Source organism: Euphorbia lathyris, chromosome 9 (assembly GCF_963576675.1).
Source record: "Euphorbia lathyris chromosome 9, ddEupLath1.1, whole genome shotgun sequence".
Lineage (NCBI taxonomy): Eukaryota > Viridiplantae > Streptophyta > Magnoliopsida > Malpighiales > Euphorbiaceae > Euphorbia > Euphorbia lathyris.
Window position 1 is genome coordinate 39,265,655 of NC_088918.1, and position 16,192 is coordinate 39,281,846.

Below are 16,192 nucleotides of genomic sequence, written 5' to 3' on the forward strand. Positions count from 1 at the left end.
ATTCATCACTCATCTTGTTGCGCAAATCAATCTTAATAAATTTCATTGTTGGGAAAGATTTTTCAATAACAATTGTTTCAGCAAGTAAGATCAAAATCAACTCAATAAGTCGATATGTTAAAGAAAAAAGAGAATGATATTGCATCTGAATCATCTTTTTTTTTTGTAAGAACTCCAATATCTACCAAACTAGAGAATGTTGCATTTGATCTCATTTCAAAAATGAAAAGTTCCAGTTCCTCTTTAAGTTGAGTTAGATCACAATAAGAAAATTCTTTGAATATAATTCAGCAAGACGAAACAATTTTCGGTGATCAAAATTCTCAAATGTATTTATAGAATCAAGACATGACATGCAAACAAGTAACTATGTATTTGGCTTAGGAAAATGATTATCCAATTCTTTAGCAAGACAGTCAACAACGTAACATTTTTCAAATACAAAAATGCAAATCACTGTTGAATATTGGTTATATCATTATATAAAAAGAAAAGAAAAAAAAGTATCTCCACTTGACATGAAAATGATGGCGATGAGTCATTGGTGCACTATCAAGAATCCTTCTAGCTCGATCTGTAATAATATCTTCCATATTGGGCATTTCAATTTCATTTTTGGAATAAAATTCACTAATTTATTTGCATATAGCTGATCTCATCCATTCTCTATGTATGTTGCCGAATTATGTTTCGTCAATCTAATCATTCATATAACATTAGCAATATTTTAATGCTTTATTTGTAGAGATTGGGATAATACATTTGTCATTCCCAATATTTATTTCATTAAATGAACAATGAACAAAATTAATAATTGTACATTCTACTACACAAACCCCATACACTACTTGCAACCTTATGATCAATGGCATCAGCATGTACAGTTTTGAGCAATTTTATCACTAAACTCCACATACTAAGAGACGTGAAATTGTAGTATAGTGAGAACCTCATCTTGTATCTCTTGGCCGAGCTAAACTTGTTTCTTGATGTTTGCCTTTTTTATAGAAATTTCTCCATTTTCTAAATACTACACTACTTTATCATGTCTTGATTGATGAAGAATATCTTTCCTTTTACATGAAACTCTAACAATGTTCACAATCATAGACAGGGGTAAATTACATACGTGGTGTACAACCTTTGTACCATTTCACACTTTGGTGTACAACTTTTAATTTTGCACATAAAAGTGTACAACCTTTTGGTGACCTCCCACTAAAGTGTACAGCCGGTAATTATGACCGGCTAACGCCTGGTCAACGCGCCACCTTACCATTTTTCATCTCCTAGAAAATAAAAGTGGATCCCACTTAATATGAATAACCAATTTACCCTTAATTGTATTTTCTTTTATTTTTTCATTTTAAAAAATATCCATCTTCTCGCCCTGGTTCTCTCTTTCACTTCCGCCATTTCCACCTCTTCCATTTTTTCCTTCCATTATCTCCTTCATCTCATGATTTCTTTCTCACCATTTAAAATATTTTCTCTCTTCCATTTATTTTCTTTAGTTTCTCTCTCTAACTCCTCTCTTTATCTCTAAATTTTGTGCTGATGGAGTCCGTAGGAAACATTTCTTCCAATGATTTGATCTATAGTTTCGTTTTATGTTTCCATTCCATAATTTTCTTTTAATTTTTTTATATGGTTTGTGTATCTATCTTAATTATTAGATGATTAAGATGAGCATTTCCTATACACCTGTTTCAATCTTAACTTCCATCTCCACATTTTTAACTTTCTAAATACATTAAATTAAAAACAAAAAAGCAATACCCAACTAATAGAGATCTGATTAATGGTAGAGAAGATGATGGTTTCAATAAACAAAATCAATTTGCTTCACACACAAATAAATACATTAAATTAAAAACAAAAACTTCGCCACTTCCGCCATCTCCACTTCTTCCATCGTCTTCACCACTTCCGCCTTTGCCTATTTCATCGTCTTCACCACTACTTGTCGAGTGATAACAGATCCAAGTGAGAATAGACCCAATAAGCAAAAAAACCACAACAACCCCTCTATTTCTGCTAAAATGGGCAACCATTTTTTACAGAAGAAAAATTAATAAGAACCAAATTAAAAATGGGTTTAGATTCAGCAGATTAAACAGATCTGTTTGCACAAAAACTCAAAGAGTGAAAGAGTTTAAAAGATTAAGGGATCGACTCTCTCATCAGTTTTGATTCTGAATCTCAATAACCCTCTTGACGTTTCCGTCTATGCTGACCATGTCTACCAAGCCATCGTCGCTCGCTACTCCCCCAACGGTGAATGGGTCGCTTCTGGTGAAAAATTTTCTGGTCGAATCGATGATCTTCAATGGTCTCCTGATGGATTGAGGATCGTTGAATGTGGAGATGGGAAGGGAAGATCTCTGGTTCAAGCTTTTGTGTGAGTATAAATTGGGTGGTGTTTGTTTGGTTGGAGTTAAATTTTTTTTTTGTTTAAATGAGTTTGTTGATGCTGAACAGGTGAGATTCAGGTATTAATCTAGGTGAATTTGATCGACATTAGATAGAGAAATTGAGAGAGAGAGAGAGGAGTTAGAGAGAAGTTAAAAGATGGAGAAGATGATGAAAGGTAAAAATATATTAAGGATATTTAGGTAATTACATATTTAATGGATCATATTTTTAATTTTTAATTTGTTAAAAATGGTGAGGTGGCGCGTTGACCAGGCATTGACCGGTCATAATTACCGGTTGTACACTTTAGTGGGAGGTCACCAAAAGGTTGTACACTTTTGTGTGCAAAATTAAAAGTTGTACACCAAAGTGTGAAATGGTGCAAAGGTTGTATAATTTACCCTCATAGACAGATAAGAAAAAAAAATCACATATCATTCTATTATGATCTGCAATAGGAACAACCATTAACTGAAGTTGTTGAGCAAAACAATGAACATAATGTGCATGTTTATTTTCATTTAAAATGCGTGTTTTTAGTCCATTAAGCTCCTCTCTCATATTGGAAGCTTCATCATAGTCTTGACCTTTAAGTCTACAGAGAGATAATTGATCTGTTGCAAAGAAAGCATCAAGATGTCTCTTCAAATATAGTGCAGAAGTGTCACTAACATGTACTACCCCAAGAAATCATTCTAGAAACTCAGCAGTTCATTCACTAATCTTACAACCACGGACATTCGCTCCTGCATAGAATTATCACGAGACTCATCAATCAAAAAAGAAAAAAAAACTTCTCATCAAGCTCATTCAGAAGAACTTTTATCGTTTCTGATGCACAATCCTTAACAATGTCCTTCCGAATTTTATGAGAATTCATTTATTATTTTTGGAGAATTTAAGTTCAACACCTTATTCAATTCTTCACTTTTATTGCAATAAAATGTGAGAAGCTTAAGAAAGTTACCTCATTCCAATGATTCGAGTGATTCATCGTGTCCACAAAAAGCCAAACCTTACTTTAAAAGTAAACGAATCACTTTTATAATTACTGAAACTATAAAACCCAAGCATTATAAAAGCCAAACACAATGGGATCTTATAAAGCCGGATAAATTAGATTCTATAAGGTTGAACCTATTAAATTCTATAAAGCCGAATCCAAATTTAATAAACTCGGAAAAACTAATGAGTTGGTGAAACATTATTATAATATGTCCTTTGACATACTTTCAGAAATTTATAATTGTATATGAGACACACAATTAAAATGGTGATTGGTAAAACACACGTGAAAGTGGAGATAATAGATTTTCTTCCACTTAATATAATAATACTTTCTAATTTTATTCACTCTTCAGAATTCTGAATCCATCCCTAATAATACGTGTAATATATATAAATTCCTATAAAAATAAAAATATAACTTTGTTTTTCCATGATGAATAAGATTGAAGATATATTTGGAAAGTGGCAGCTCTCTCCTTTCAGTGGGATCGAGTTCAAGCGCCTAACATTACAACTTGGTTCGAACAGTGTTGGTTGAGGTTGGGTCCGGGTGAAGGCGAGCTGGGTTTGATCATCCTCTGGTGGCTCTGGTACAGCCGTAACTTGCATTTGCACAATGGAATTTCGGTGAGTACTGCAACATTGTTATCTAAGGCAGACCTTTTCCTCTCGGAATGGCAACATGTAAGTCTCTCTCAAGATTTGCATATGTCCGGTAGTCTGCCTTTTGATCCTTACAAGGTTTGATATCCTTCTCCCGTAGACGTTACTAAAATTAACTGTGACGTCGCATGGGTAGGTAATGGCCTCTTCGCAAGGGTCAGGGCGATTGTACGCGACTTTCATGGGCATGTACTTCTCTCGGCTGGCCTCCCAATTCAGCCATGCATATCCGCTGAAGCTGCTGAGCTTACCGCCATATGGGAAGGTCTTGCCTAGCAAGAAATGGTAATTTCATGAACATCTCGAATCAGATGCAAAGGTGGTATTTGACATTCTCAATTGAGGCACTTATCCATTCTCTTCTCTCAACTATTTATACAGAGATGTAGCCAGTTTAGGTTCATCTTTCTCAATGTGTTCTTTTAGTTTTGTACATAAGGAGGGAAATTAAGTAGCTCATCATCTAGCTAAGTGGGCAAAAGATTTTTCATCTCCTATGATATCACAGAGAGATTGCCCAAGTTCTGTCTGTCCTCTAGTATGCAAGGATGTTATTGGCTTTAATTAATTCATAGTTTCTGTTAAAAAAGAAGAAGATATATTTTTGGAAACGAATCCTTGGATAAGTTGATTTGATTGTGCCAAGTAGGCATTCGATAAACACAACTAAGTTTGACATGATTGTCATATTAATTACATTTATACATATGTAATTAAAATAGCAAGATTATAACACCATAACACTCTGGCATCAATCTTACCGTATAAATAAAATATGAGTGAATATGAAAAGCTCCTGGTTGGCACAACTTTCGCCATCCCAAGCCAAATATATGCCTTATGTAAATAAATAAAATTTGGTACCAAATTACAGTAAAATTTAAAGGAAAAACCGTAAATTAAAATATTAAAATTTCAAGAAGAAAAAAGCAAAACCAAAATGAACTTGCATTTCACGTTTGATTTTCAGCTACAAGTGAAATTTGCTCAGCTCATCCCTTGTGGAAGCAACTCTACTACTTTGAGATTACATAGATAGATCTAATGCATGTATTAATGATGTAATTTACATAGATTAGATAGGTACAATGACTATCAACAATTTAAGGTAACATAGTCTACCAAAAAGAAATTAGAAATATACATTTAACAGCCTAAACAATGATGCCGCTACAAGCTCGAAATATGATCAGACCCTACATCTGAACTAATGCTGGATGTTTCAAGATTAAATGCAAATGATTCTGCTAATTTAACTGCATCCTCAACCCCAAGTCTAGTACCCCGTTGCCCCACAACTGTCGCTGCAATCCTTGCTGCTAGGGTTCCCATTCCTTTCAAATCTGATGCACCACGTAAAATTCCATACAAAATACCAGAAGCATATGCATCTCCTGCACCGCACGTGTCAACTGGCACACATGGCGAAGGAGGAATATATACAGCTTCTCCTTTTACACCAATGTATGACCCTCTTGGTCCATCTGTAACAGATACTAATGGTACAAAGTGACTAAGATACCTTGCAGCTGAAATCGTGTTTTCCTTTGGGGAAAAATCACATAGAGCTCTCGCTTCATCGCTGTTTGCAAACACAACATCTGCATAGTTTTCTACAATTTCCCTGCACCATAACAGGAGGAGAAAACATTAATCTATCCAATAATAACCAAGTAAGAGGAAACCAAATGATTTCAAGATAAATAGCAATCTCACTCTTACCAGAAATCATCGTAGTGTCTCTCAATGCAGGAAACATCTGATGCGGTGATTGCAACCAATGAACCACATCTGCGTGCTTCTTCGCATGCTCTTGTGATTGTTCTAATAGTATCAGGGAGCTCAAACAAATAACCTTCAACTACTAATATGTTCGTCTTGGAAACTAGACTCGCCAAGCATGGATCATAGTTAACAGTCGAAGATGTCCCCTGAAAGACACATCATAATCCCTTCATGTACCAAAACTAAATGCACAATCAAATTGTGGCATGTACGTATTTTATTTGCTTTTATTGGGAAATGATATAAATAGGATTTGACAATTTGGTTGAAAGTTAACTTTACATGCCATGTTTTGCATGGAAATAATTATTATCAGCCATTTCAGCTCACCAATCATACTTGAACTTGTCAAGGAAAAGTGTATTCTCAGATTTATGGCTAAAATTGCCAAAACATAAATTCCGGATTAATGTGAAGCGATAAGTTCTAATTTGGACCAAACTAAACTACCAAAAAGTGGAAGAGTCAATTTGACTTTTAGCCAAATTAAATGTTCATGCAATGACCCTTAAACAGTGAGTATACCAATTTGAAAATCCACTATCATGTATGCCTTGAATACAGATTAGTATAGCATAAGGTCCATAATCAGTTGTCATTTGATGACAATACAATTGCATGAAATACATGTCCTACAAAATGTTGGACATTAACCAAATAAAGTAATACAAGTACTCTTGAAAAACTTGTAATTTTCCTAGCCTAAAACCTGATTTTGTTGTCTTTGTACTTGGGTAAATTCTGCATAGCCAGTGAAGAAAAACAAAAATTGGAACAGAAGAAAGTCAACCTTTGAACTGCACAAAAAGTCTGATATCTAACGATGCCAAAATGTAATTATTGGAAATCAAACAAATAAACTCAAAAGGAGCTAAGACAGTTTTAGAAAGGCAATTTCTCAAATAGATGGCAGAAAAACAACAATTTCGATTATATATTTACTCCTTGCCACAAAGTACTTGATTATCTGGTAAAAACTAAATGGGAAAACATTTACTGCAGATGCTCTGTTATTCAAAACATACAATACCTGATATGCAAGCATAGTTCGCTGAGCATCTGGAGTGGTGAGTACAATCACTGTTCCAGTTGTCCCATCTTTGACAGGTGCAGAGAGAAAATTCACATTTGCCCGTCTTAATTTTGATCTAGAAAAATGTACCAAATAGGACATACGTAAGTTTATCAGATCAGACTACTGTGGTTCAAATTTTGGTTAGCAACTGGGATATATCAGCTGACAGGTTGAACTACTCGAGTCACAAAACTGATCCTATACTGAGCAGACACCACAAGTTTTGAGCATGATTTGATAAGCTTAATAGAAAAAAAAAAAAAGGGTTCTGATCCAAAAGGCTTGCAAGATAGATGCCATAAACATGCCGGGTGGATGAGTGATTCCTTGCCTGTACTCTGAGTGCTTTGTAACAGTGAATTTCAGGATAAAAAGAACTCATGTAGTAGATCCCATATAGAAAAGGAGATGGAAGCCTCTATTGCAGGCCTTCCAATGACAAAGAGATATTAAGACAAGAAAGACAAAAATAAGAATGCACTTTGAACGGTTCATCCAAAGGTTGCAATTTATTACAAAGGGAAGCTTTTCAAGCCAACAATAAGCTATTAAAAGAAATCGTTCTCCTTTATTGAATGCCCAATGCTAAACTACATTTGCCAAATGAAAACAGCAATCACCCTCAAGACAAAATAAAAATTCATTCATGAACAACCAACAAACTAGCCACTGATTTCTTTATTTTATCATTACTTGAATGCTACATAATATTGTAAGAGCTAATGCATAAGCCAACGGTATGAACATGATATTTTCATATAAATTTAAGATAAGCATAGAACTCAGCAATATAATAGCTCTGGGTATAAGAAGGGACAATGACATAACTACATACTTCAATATTATTTTGTGCTCCTTTGTCAAAGAACCAACCAAGAACAATTTTGAAAAAGCTATAGTCTCATCCACTAGATCTTTTGTAAGAATAAGGGTAAGGAATATGTAAAAAACGAAATAAGTTAATACTGGTGCCTACCTGTAGAAGCCACCTAATGGATCACTCCCTACACTGCCAGCCATGGCTACATTAATAGCAGGGCCTCCATCGGACTTGTATCCAAGCCTTGCCAAGGCCACTAGGCTGTTAGAAAGAGATCCCCCTGCAGCTGCCTTGTAGCTGCAACCATCCATTGCTTGCAGAACTCTACCCCTCTCTTCATGATTCACAAGTTTCCTCGTTCCCTTCTCTAATCCAAGTCTCTCCAAAAATTCATCATCAACCATGCCAGAGAAGTCTACCTAGAATCAATACATGTATCTTCAATGAATTGAGTTTTCTAGAGCCTAATGATTAAAACATAATACATTAAACTTAAAGCGACTTAAAATATCAGGTAGACAAATCCATAACTAAATAACAACAAGAGACTTGTCAGAGGTTACAAAACTTCAATTTGTTTGTATCATAAAAATGCCAAAACAATTCCATCAATATTCTGGTGAATGATTTCCATCGGAAATCTGATTCATGTCCTTTGTTGATTGATGTGAAGGAAAATCCACCGGCATGTGATTTGTCCATCTCAACAAGAGATATCGATGCTACATCATATTTCTAGCGAATCAATAGCTGGAAAATGCTCAGAATGATTTTACAGCACAAATTGAAGTTATATAACATTTCTGAAATCAACCCCTAAGTTAAGTTAAGAGATGGTCTAGCCATGGAAAAATATGTAAACTTCAAATCCGACACATATCAGTAGAAAAGTATGCATTTTGAAATACAATTGCATGCTTCTCAATTATGGACTAATAATTAAAATTCAGCTTATGACAATAAAATTACTTTGACGGAATTTGGAAAATACATAAGTCCATCCTCTTCGTTTCTTTATATAATTTTTCGCGTTCATCAATTTTATCTTCATATGATGATGATAATAATAACACTTCAACTTGAAGCCCCAAATATTCAGGAACCATATTGCAATTGTTTCTACTTCTCTGGGAGCACGTGTTTTCATATTCAATTTTATCTCCATATGATGATAATAAACGAAAAGACCTTATTTATCTAACAAGATAAGGCACAGAGCATAAAAACTTAAAGGGAAAAAAGAAGAAATACCATAGCTTGACCAAGACCCAAAACGTCCCATCTTTCAGGGACAGAGGAAGTTAAAGAATCAATTTCATCCTCATCATCTTCTTCTTCAATAGCACTATCATAATCATCATCCTCAGCTTTCACATTGGGTAGAAAGCGAGAACGAGAAGATACCCTGAAATGGGCATTAGGTCTTTTGTCCATAGAAAGAAAAATTGGGCGTGTTCGGTGGTGGGAAGAGAGAGAGGATGTGGAAGGAGAGAAGGCATATAGGGAAGAAAAATGGGAAAGAGAGAAAATAGGAGGGAAGGGAGGATGAGAGGTAGGAGAGGAAATAGGAGGAGAGAGGAGAGAGAAGGACATTGTCTGCAAGCAAATGGATGAACAGGGATTTTATTCAATATTAAGCTATAATTTCAATTGTTGAGGATGGAGATGGAGATGAGCTTTGGCTTTTCACCATCCACATATGATAATGCCTTAGCCCCTGCTCTATTATAGTCATAGATAGAGCCCTGCTTTTTATATTATTTGGTGCATGCCTAATGCCTCAACTTCATTCAAAAGATTATAACCTACAAACTTCTATAAAACTCATATCATACAATTATTAATTTTTTTTATTTGAAATATAAAATCATGATTGTTATATATGGAATATATAAAGGGTGTTGTTAAACATAGCCTCAATTTCTCACCTCTAGCCTCGTGAAAGGACGAAATTACCTTTTGAGGCTTTGAGGTGGGAAATGGGGGAAAAATACCTCTCCCGGCACGCGGGCGTGAGGTAATCACGCCTCACCACAGGGTGAGGCGTGATTACCTCACGCCCGCATGAATAAATCCCAAAAAAAATTTGTTGATGATTGTGGTTAACTCGAATTAACCGTTTAGAAATAAAAATTACGGCATTTTAACTCGGATTACCTTTTAACAAATAAAATTTAACAACATAAACATTAAAATAAAAATTAATAAACATAAAAGAGTACATATAATATCAAAAGTGTTAAAATGTAATAAAAGAGTACATATAATTACGACATTTAGTTCGCCCGACGCCACGCGTCCATAAACCCATTCATCTCCCTCTTAATGAGTGGAGCATCCTCGTCAGATCGGTGGGTAGCCGTTAATTGGGTGACACGCCACAACCAGCTAACCCACTGTAAAAAAAAATATTAAAAAATAAACACATATAAACTAATACTAAATAATAATATTAAATAATAATAAACTTACAAATTCACTGTTGGCGCGAGCATACTGGACCGGTCCATCCTGTGGTGCATGAATGAGATGAGGATGTGAATATCGCATATACCAGTCCATGTAAGCAGCATCACAGGCAGTGGGATCGTATCCAACTAGCCGGTATCTCCTCCGATCAATGCCCCGAGCCGATGGAAATCTCCGCCATGTATCCTCTGTTGGTCCCGTGTAACGTAATAGTATTAGTTCCAAAGGGGGTTAGGAACTAATATAACTTTTTCGCTTAATAATGCTGACTTAATTTAATGTTTGATAATTTAACTCAGTTTTAGGTCAGCAAGGCTGAGTGTGGTGTGAGACAACTGTAATCAGATACTGACTAGAACTGTTTCAGTTGTGAGTTGGGAAGTAACACTTAAGTCAGTTTCCAACTCAGCACTTAGATTACTCAGTTTCAGCTTGTACAGATTATTTACTGAGTAATTTTAAGCAAGCAACACATGCACATATATATCAAGAGAAAGGGTTAGAAGTTACTCAGCAGACTATCCTGGTTCGGCCTCTCCGCCTACGTCCAGTCCCCAGAATCCTTTCGAGCTTTTTTAATCCTCTACTGAGCTCTTTAAAGGTAGAGCACAAACCTTTTACAATACCAACTGAGTATGCAAGAGTACCGTCCTCTATTCGTCTACTCAATCCTATCTACCACTGAATATTATAACCGAGTACTCAGCTTCTCTCTACCACTGAGTACTATAACCGAGTACTCAGCTTCTCTCTAACCTTTTACAAATGATACAAGAATTGTTCTCATTTAATGAAGAACACTTGAGATGAATAAAATCATTCTAGACTTTTACACAATGATTGAAGTTTGGTGTAAGAGCTTGTTTTTTCTTTTCAGACAGCTTCTATTTTGGATTTCTCAAATGAATTGACTTAATGAAGATTTGCTTGTCTGTCTATATATCTTGTATACATATTTGATCCAAGTGATGAATTGTCCTTTTTTCGTAATCTTGAGGCTCCAATGATTTGAATCCCGACATAGCCGTTATGGGAAAACGGTCTTCTTTCGTCATCAATTGGTCAGCTTTCAGAGCTGCAGGCCAATCCTGTCTTCTGTTTTAGACAGAAGCCAAGTTTGTCTTCTTATGCCAGATTTGTCTTCTAGCAAAAGTCAGATGGTCCATGCTCTTTCTCGAAAAGGTCTTCAAGGCAGATTTTTGAGGCTTCTGATTTGTTTCAAAAATTTGTCAGACCTTGTCTTCCAAGTTAACGGATCATTGACGCTGACCTGACTATTTAGCTTGACTCAACGGCTTCGCCTTCAAGCTATTCTGAAGAAGACATTTCTTTCGTAAAGCTGAGCTGCTTTCAACTCAGCTTCTGCTGTGTGATTTGCTTGTGCTGACTTTGTCTTGTCTTTCTCTTATATATTCTTAGTTCCTGTTCTTGTTACTTAGCTTACTCAACATTGAACAAACTTATTAGTACAATTAAATCAAAGCACTTAAATTTAATTGTTTAATCATGGGATTAACTTAAATAATTCTGTCAAATCAAAATCATGTGGAAAAGTGTTTCAACATCCTCAACTGTGACAGAGGAATGCGTTAGCCTGTACGATAAAGACCTCCATGGTCGTACTGCTTTATCAGGTCTAATACGCTCAGCTGGGATAGGCTGAGTATATCCGACTGTCGCAACGCTCGATCCGGCATATACGGCTCGATAATGTCTCTACACTGTATCCAACCGGCGTAGAATACTCGAAGCTGATCATCATCGAGGACAGGACCATAAGGCAACCACGTCACCTGCAAAAAAACAATACTCAATAATAAATAATAATATACTATAAATAATACTCAAATTAATACTAAAATTTTATAAAATATTATGATACTATAATTAATTCTAAAATTTTATAAAATACCTCTGCTGCCATCATACGGTCCAGCTGCCCACGTATGGTATCTAGTCGGGCGGTCGTCTTGCTTGGTACCCCGACCTCCCATCTGCATGCACGGGCCTGGTCAGTTGGGATCCTGTGAGCTAGTCTATGCGGCCGGAATACCGGAAAATACTCATATATCCACGCCTGTAGTAGGGTCAAACATCCGCATATACCTGAACAGTCTCCTCTGCTCGCTATCCCTAGTTGCCGATACAACGTGGAAAGTGTAGCAGACCCCCATGAAAGTCCAGCTGCCCCTCTAACACCGCCGTAAACCTCAACAAGATGGGTCGGCCTAATGACAAGCTTGTGGCCCGAGTAGCGTCATCCCTACCCTCAATGACAAGCTTGTGTATGTTAAGCCCAAAATATACCTAAAATATCATCATAATTACATCAATATTGCTACGAATTTATGCTATTTATAACTGTTTAGGAAGCTTTTACTCTCGAATATGTTTCTTTCTTGTAAGGTACATAAATATTTGGTAAAATCTAAATAGGAACGAAAAGAGCTCGAAAACAAAAGAAAAACCCTACAAAAGGAGTCGAAGACGACAGAAATTAATAACGTCAAATCGAGGACGCGAACGAAAGCTGAAAAAACCAAAAAACGTTCTGTGCCGCGACCGCGGCCCCCAAATTCACGGTCGCGACACGCGTTCCCCAGCTTCTCCTTCCTTCGTTTGAAGACCAATTGATGCTTCCTCATGCTCGGTAGAGAATTTAAGATTCTCGGTACGAGCAGGAGATTTTAGAAGCCTAGTTACACACTTTTGTTTTTGACGAAACGCGATCGTTCGGGTGGATAAAGACGTCCTTTCGCAACGAACACGATCCTTCACAACGGACACGACACTTCAATCAAGACTCTTCAACATCTATAAATAAAGAGTTGATGGAGAGTTGAAGATATGTAGAAAAAAGAGATTAGTATAGAATTTATGCAGAAATTCTGAATTAAGTGATTCAGAAGTTAGATTTCGATTCTGTAAAAAGAAATATGTTGTACACACATTGTTTATTCAATAATAACAAGTTTAGTAACATTTAGTCATTGTTCCAGTTTAGTTTTCATTTTGGTAGTAGACCGACCCAGTCTCTATTACGAAGATTCAACGAGAAGATTGAGTAGAGGATCCGCCCCTGAGCCTGACAAACTCTAACGAAACCCAAGGAAAGGATTGATCAACCCGTTCACTTACAAGCCGTCGAATGTTTCCATGCTCCATGTTCTCTGTAAACTTGTATCAATTTATATTTCATCTAATAAAGTCTGTTCTATTCGATAGATTTTTATGCAGCACTTATGGTAACCAATCCACTAAAGTGACTGCTGGTGTTTTCATTAAAACATATTTAATCCAAAATCTTTACAAGGAAACTTTGTTGAACACTTAGGCAAATTATTATCTCGAAAGAGTTTTAATTTGATTAAGGGCAACTATCCCGAAAGGGTTTTGTCATATTCAAAGCCAATTAATTAGAGGTTCCGTCATTTATTTCATCTTTATAATTCGTACAAAGTTTAAAGTTGTTTTCTTTGCTTAATGCAAACGAATACATCCGTTTACTTTTCTAAAAAGTACTAAAAGTTCCTATCTTGCAAATTCATTCTTAAATCAGAATATTTTCTAACATTTTCATAATCTAATCTAATTCTCATTCTAGCAATTTCAAAACCAAAACCGATTAAACGATTTTCCATATTATAAACCTTAAAGTAAATTTAACCGATTGTAAATAAGTTTTGTTAAAAAAAGTTCCCTGTGGGATCGATATATTTTATTACTACAAGCGTATACCGTGCACTTGCGGAAATCGCTCAACAAGTTTTTGGCGCCGTTGCCGGGGAACGCCAAAGTTTTTGACAAAATTTTAATTTTTCGTGTTTTATTACGAATCTAGGTTTATTCATACTTATTCAACCTTTTATATTTTTAATTATTTTCAATTACTAACATATTTATTTTTCAAATTCTGTTTTGTAGGTAGTTTCGGTTCGTGCGAAATTTCAAGTTCATGCGCAGTTCTCGAAGTTCGGGCACGTCACCAGATCCTATTGACCCAGAAATTGAAAGAAATCTTAAAAAGAACAAGAAAAAAAAGAAAAAGAAAAACTAAACCCCAATAAAAACTAAAATTACCGAGCCAGAAGTTATGGCCACACTTATGGTTTACGCTAGGCCAGGAGTGGCCGGTGTAACAAACAGTATAGTTAGACCCCAAATTAATGCACATCATTTTGAAATTAAGCCTGCGTTGCTTAATATGTTGCAAAATAATGTAACGTTTTACGGGTTACCTAACGAAAATCCTAATACCCATTTGACAAATTTCTTAGAAATTTGTGACACTTTTAAAATTACTGATGTAACTGCAGAAGCAATCAAACTTCGCCTTTTTCCTTTTACTTTGAAGGATCGAGCCAAAGAATGGTTAACTTCTATGCCAGCCGCATCAATTGAGACTTGGGAGCAATTAGCCCAAGCATTTTTATCAAAATTTTTTCCTTTAGCAAAAACCGCAAGAGTCATTAAAGAGTTAACATCTTTTTCTCAGAATGATAATGAAACTCTTTATGAGGCTTGGGAACGTTTTAAAGAACTTCAACGTTTATGCCCACACCACCAATTGCCCGCTGAACTTTTAATGCAAACATTTTATAATGGACTAAATCCTACAACTAGAGGTTCATTGGACGCTATGTCTGGAGGGTTATTCATGAAGAAAACATCTGCCCAAGCAAGAGAACTTTTGGAGGAAATGGCAATTAATAGCAGTATGTGGCCCGCGGAACGTGGACACGTACCATCAGCGAAACCATCATCCTCAACTACTTCATCAGTTAAAGGTATAATGAATCTTGATCCAGTAGCGATGTTGCAAGCCCAATTTTCTTCCTTATCGCACAAAATTGATAGGTTTATGGCACCGTGTGATTCTGATGGTAAGCCAATCCAAACAGATGTGGATTACGAAGGTATGAGTGAAATTGAACAGGTAAATTTTGTCCAAGGGCAGAACCAAAATAATAACCCTTATTCCAATACATATAATCCTGGATGGAGAAATCATCCTAACTTTAACTGGAGAGATAATAATAATAATAATGCTACTGCTAATCAAAATCGTACTGCTAATTATCAAAATCAATCTAGAGACACGATTAGCACTTTGTCTTCTAAAATCGACAAATTTATTGATGCTATGAGCGGAAAAATAAGTAATCACGACGATGGTTTTAAACGGATCGAGAATAAATTCGATCAGCTTATTAAAAACCAATCATCCAGCATCCATAATTTGGAGATTCAAATTGGACAACTCGCTAAATCAATTCCATCCCGCAAAGAGGGAAGTCTTCTAAGCCATACGGAAGAAAATCCGAAAGAGCATGTTAAGGCTATCACTCTTCGTTCAGGGAAAAATTACTTAGGCCCGGAAATGCTCGGAAATTCGACCTTACCTGGAACTGATTTACCAAAGCCCAAAGAAGATACATTAAAACAAAAAGATGCACCAATTGACTCTAGTACAAAAACTTTTGTACCCAAACCACTTTTTCCACACAAAGTCCGCAATAAGGACTATGACAAATAACTTTTAACATTTTTAGACAAACTTAAGAATTTGCATATTAATTTAACATTTATGGATGCGATTACACAAATTCCCAATTATGGTTAATTCCTCAAAGATTTAATTTCGAAGAAAATCAGTTGGGAAGGAATTTCATCCATTTCGCTAACTGAAGATTGTAGTTCAATTGTGTCAAGTAATTTGCCCACAAAACTCAAGGATCCCGGATGTTTTACCATTCCGTGTAAATTGGGAGATATTGAATTTCCCAGTTGTCTCTATGATTTAGGAGCAAGCATTAACTTGATGCCATTATCTATTTTTAATAAGTTAGACTTAGAAGAAGACATCAAACGTACCAATATGGTTTTGCAATTAGCGGATCAAACCACTAAAAGACCATACGGTATAATTGAGGATGTTTTAGTTAAAGTTGATAAAT

At 35.7% G+C, this 16,192-nt stretch overlaps 1 protein-coding gene and 1 non-coding gene across 2 annotated transcripts; both read right to left on the reverse strand.

Moving 5' to 3' along the window:
• Positions 1-5,017: 5,017 nt before the first annotated feature.
• On the reverse strand, positions 5,018-9,493 carry LOC136206307 (uncharacterized). The gene is made up of 5 exons (XM_065997309.1): positions 9,018-9,493; positions 7,923-8,185; positions 6,902-7,019; positions 5,809-6,017; positions 5,018-5,710 (listed from the first exon to the last, which is right to left on the reverse strand). The coding sequence occupies exons 1-5, from the start codon at positions 9,357-9,359 to the stop codon at positions 5,257-5,259; spliced, it is 1,386 nt and encodes a 461-aa protein (XP_065853381.1). The 5' UTR covers positions 9,360-9,493; the 3' UTR covers positions 5,018-5,256.
• A 5,204-nt stretch (positions 9,494-14,697) lies between these two features.
• LOC136207587 (small nucleolar RNA R71) lies at positions 14,698-14,804 on the reverse strand. Its single transcript, XR_010676721.1, has one exon. It is a non-coding gene; the product is annotated as a small nucleolar RNA R71 (small nucleolar RNA).
• Between the last annotated feature and the right edge of the window lie 1,388 nt (positions 14,805-16,192).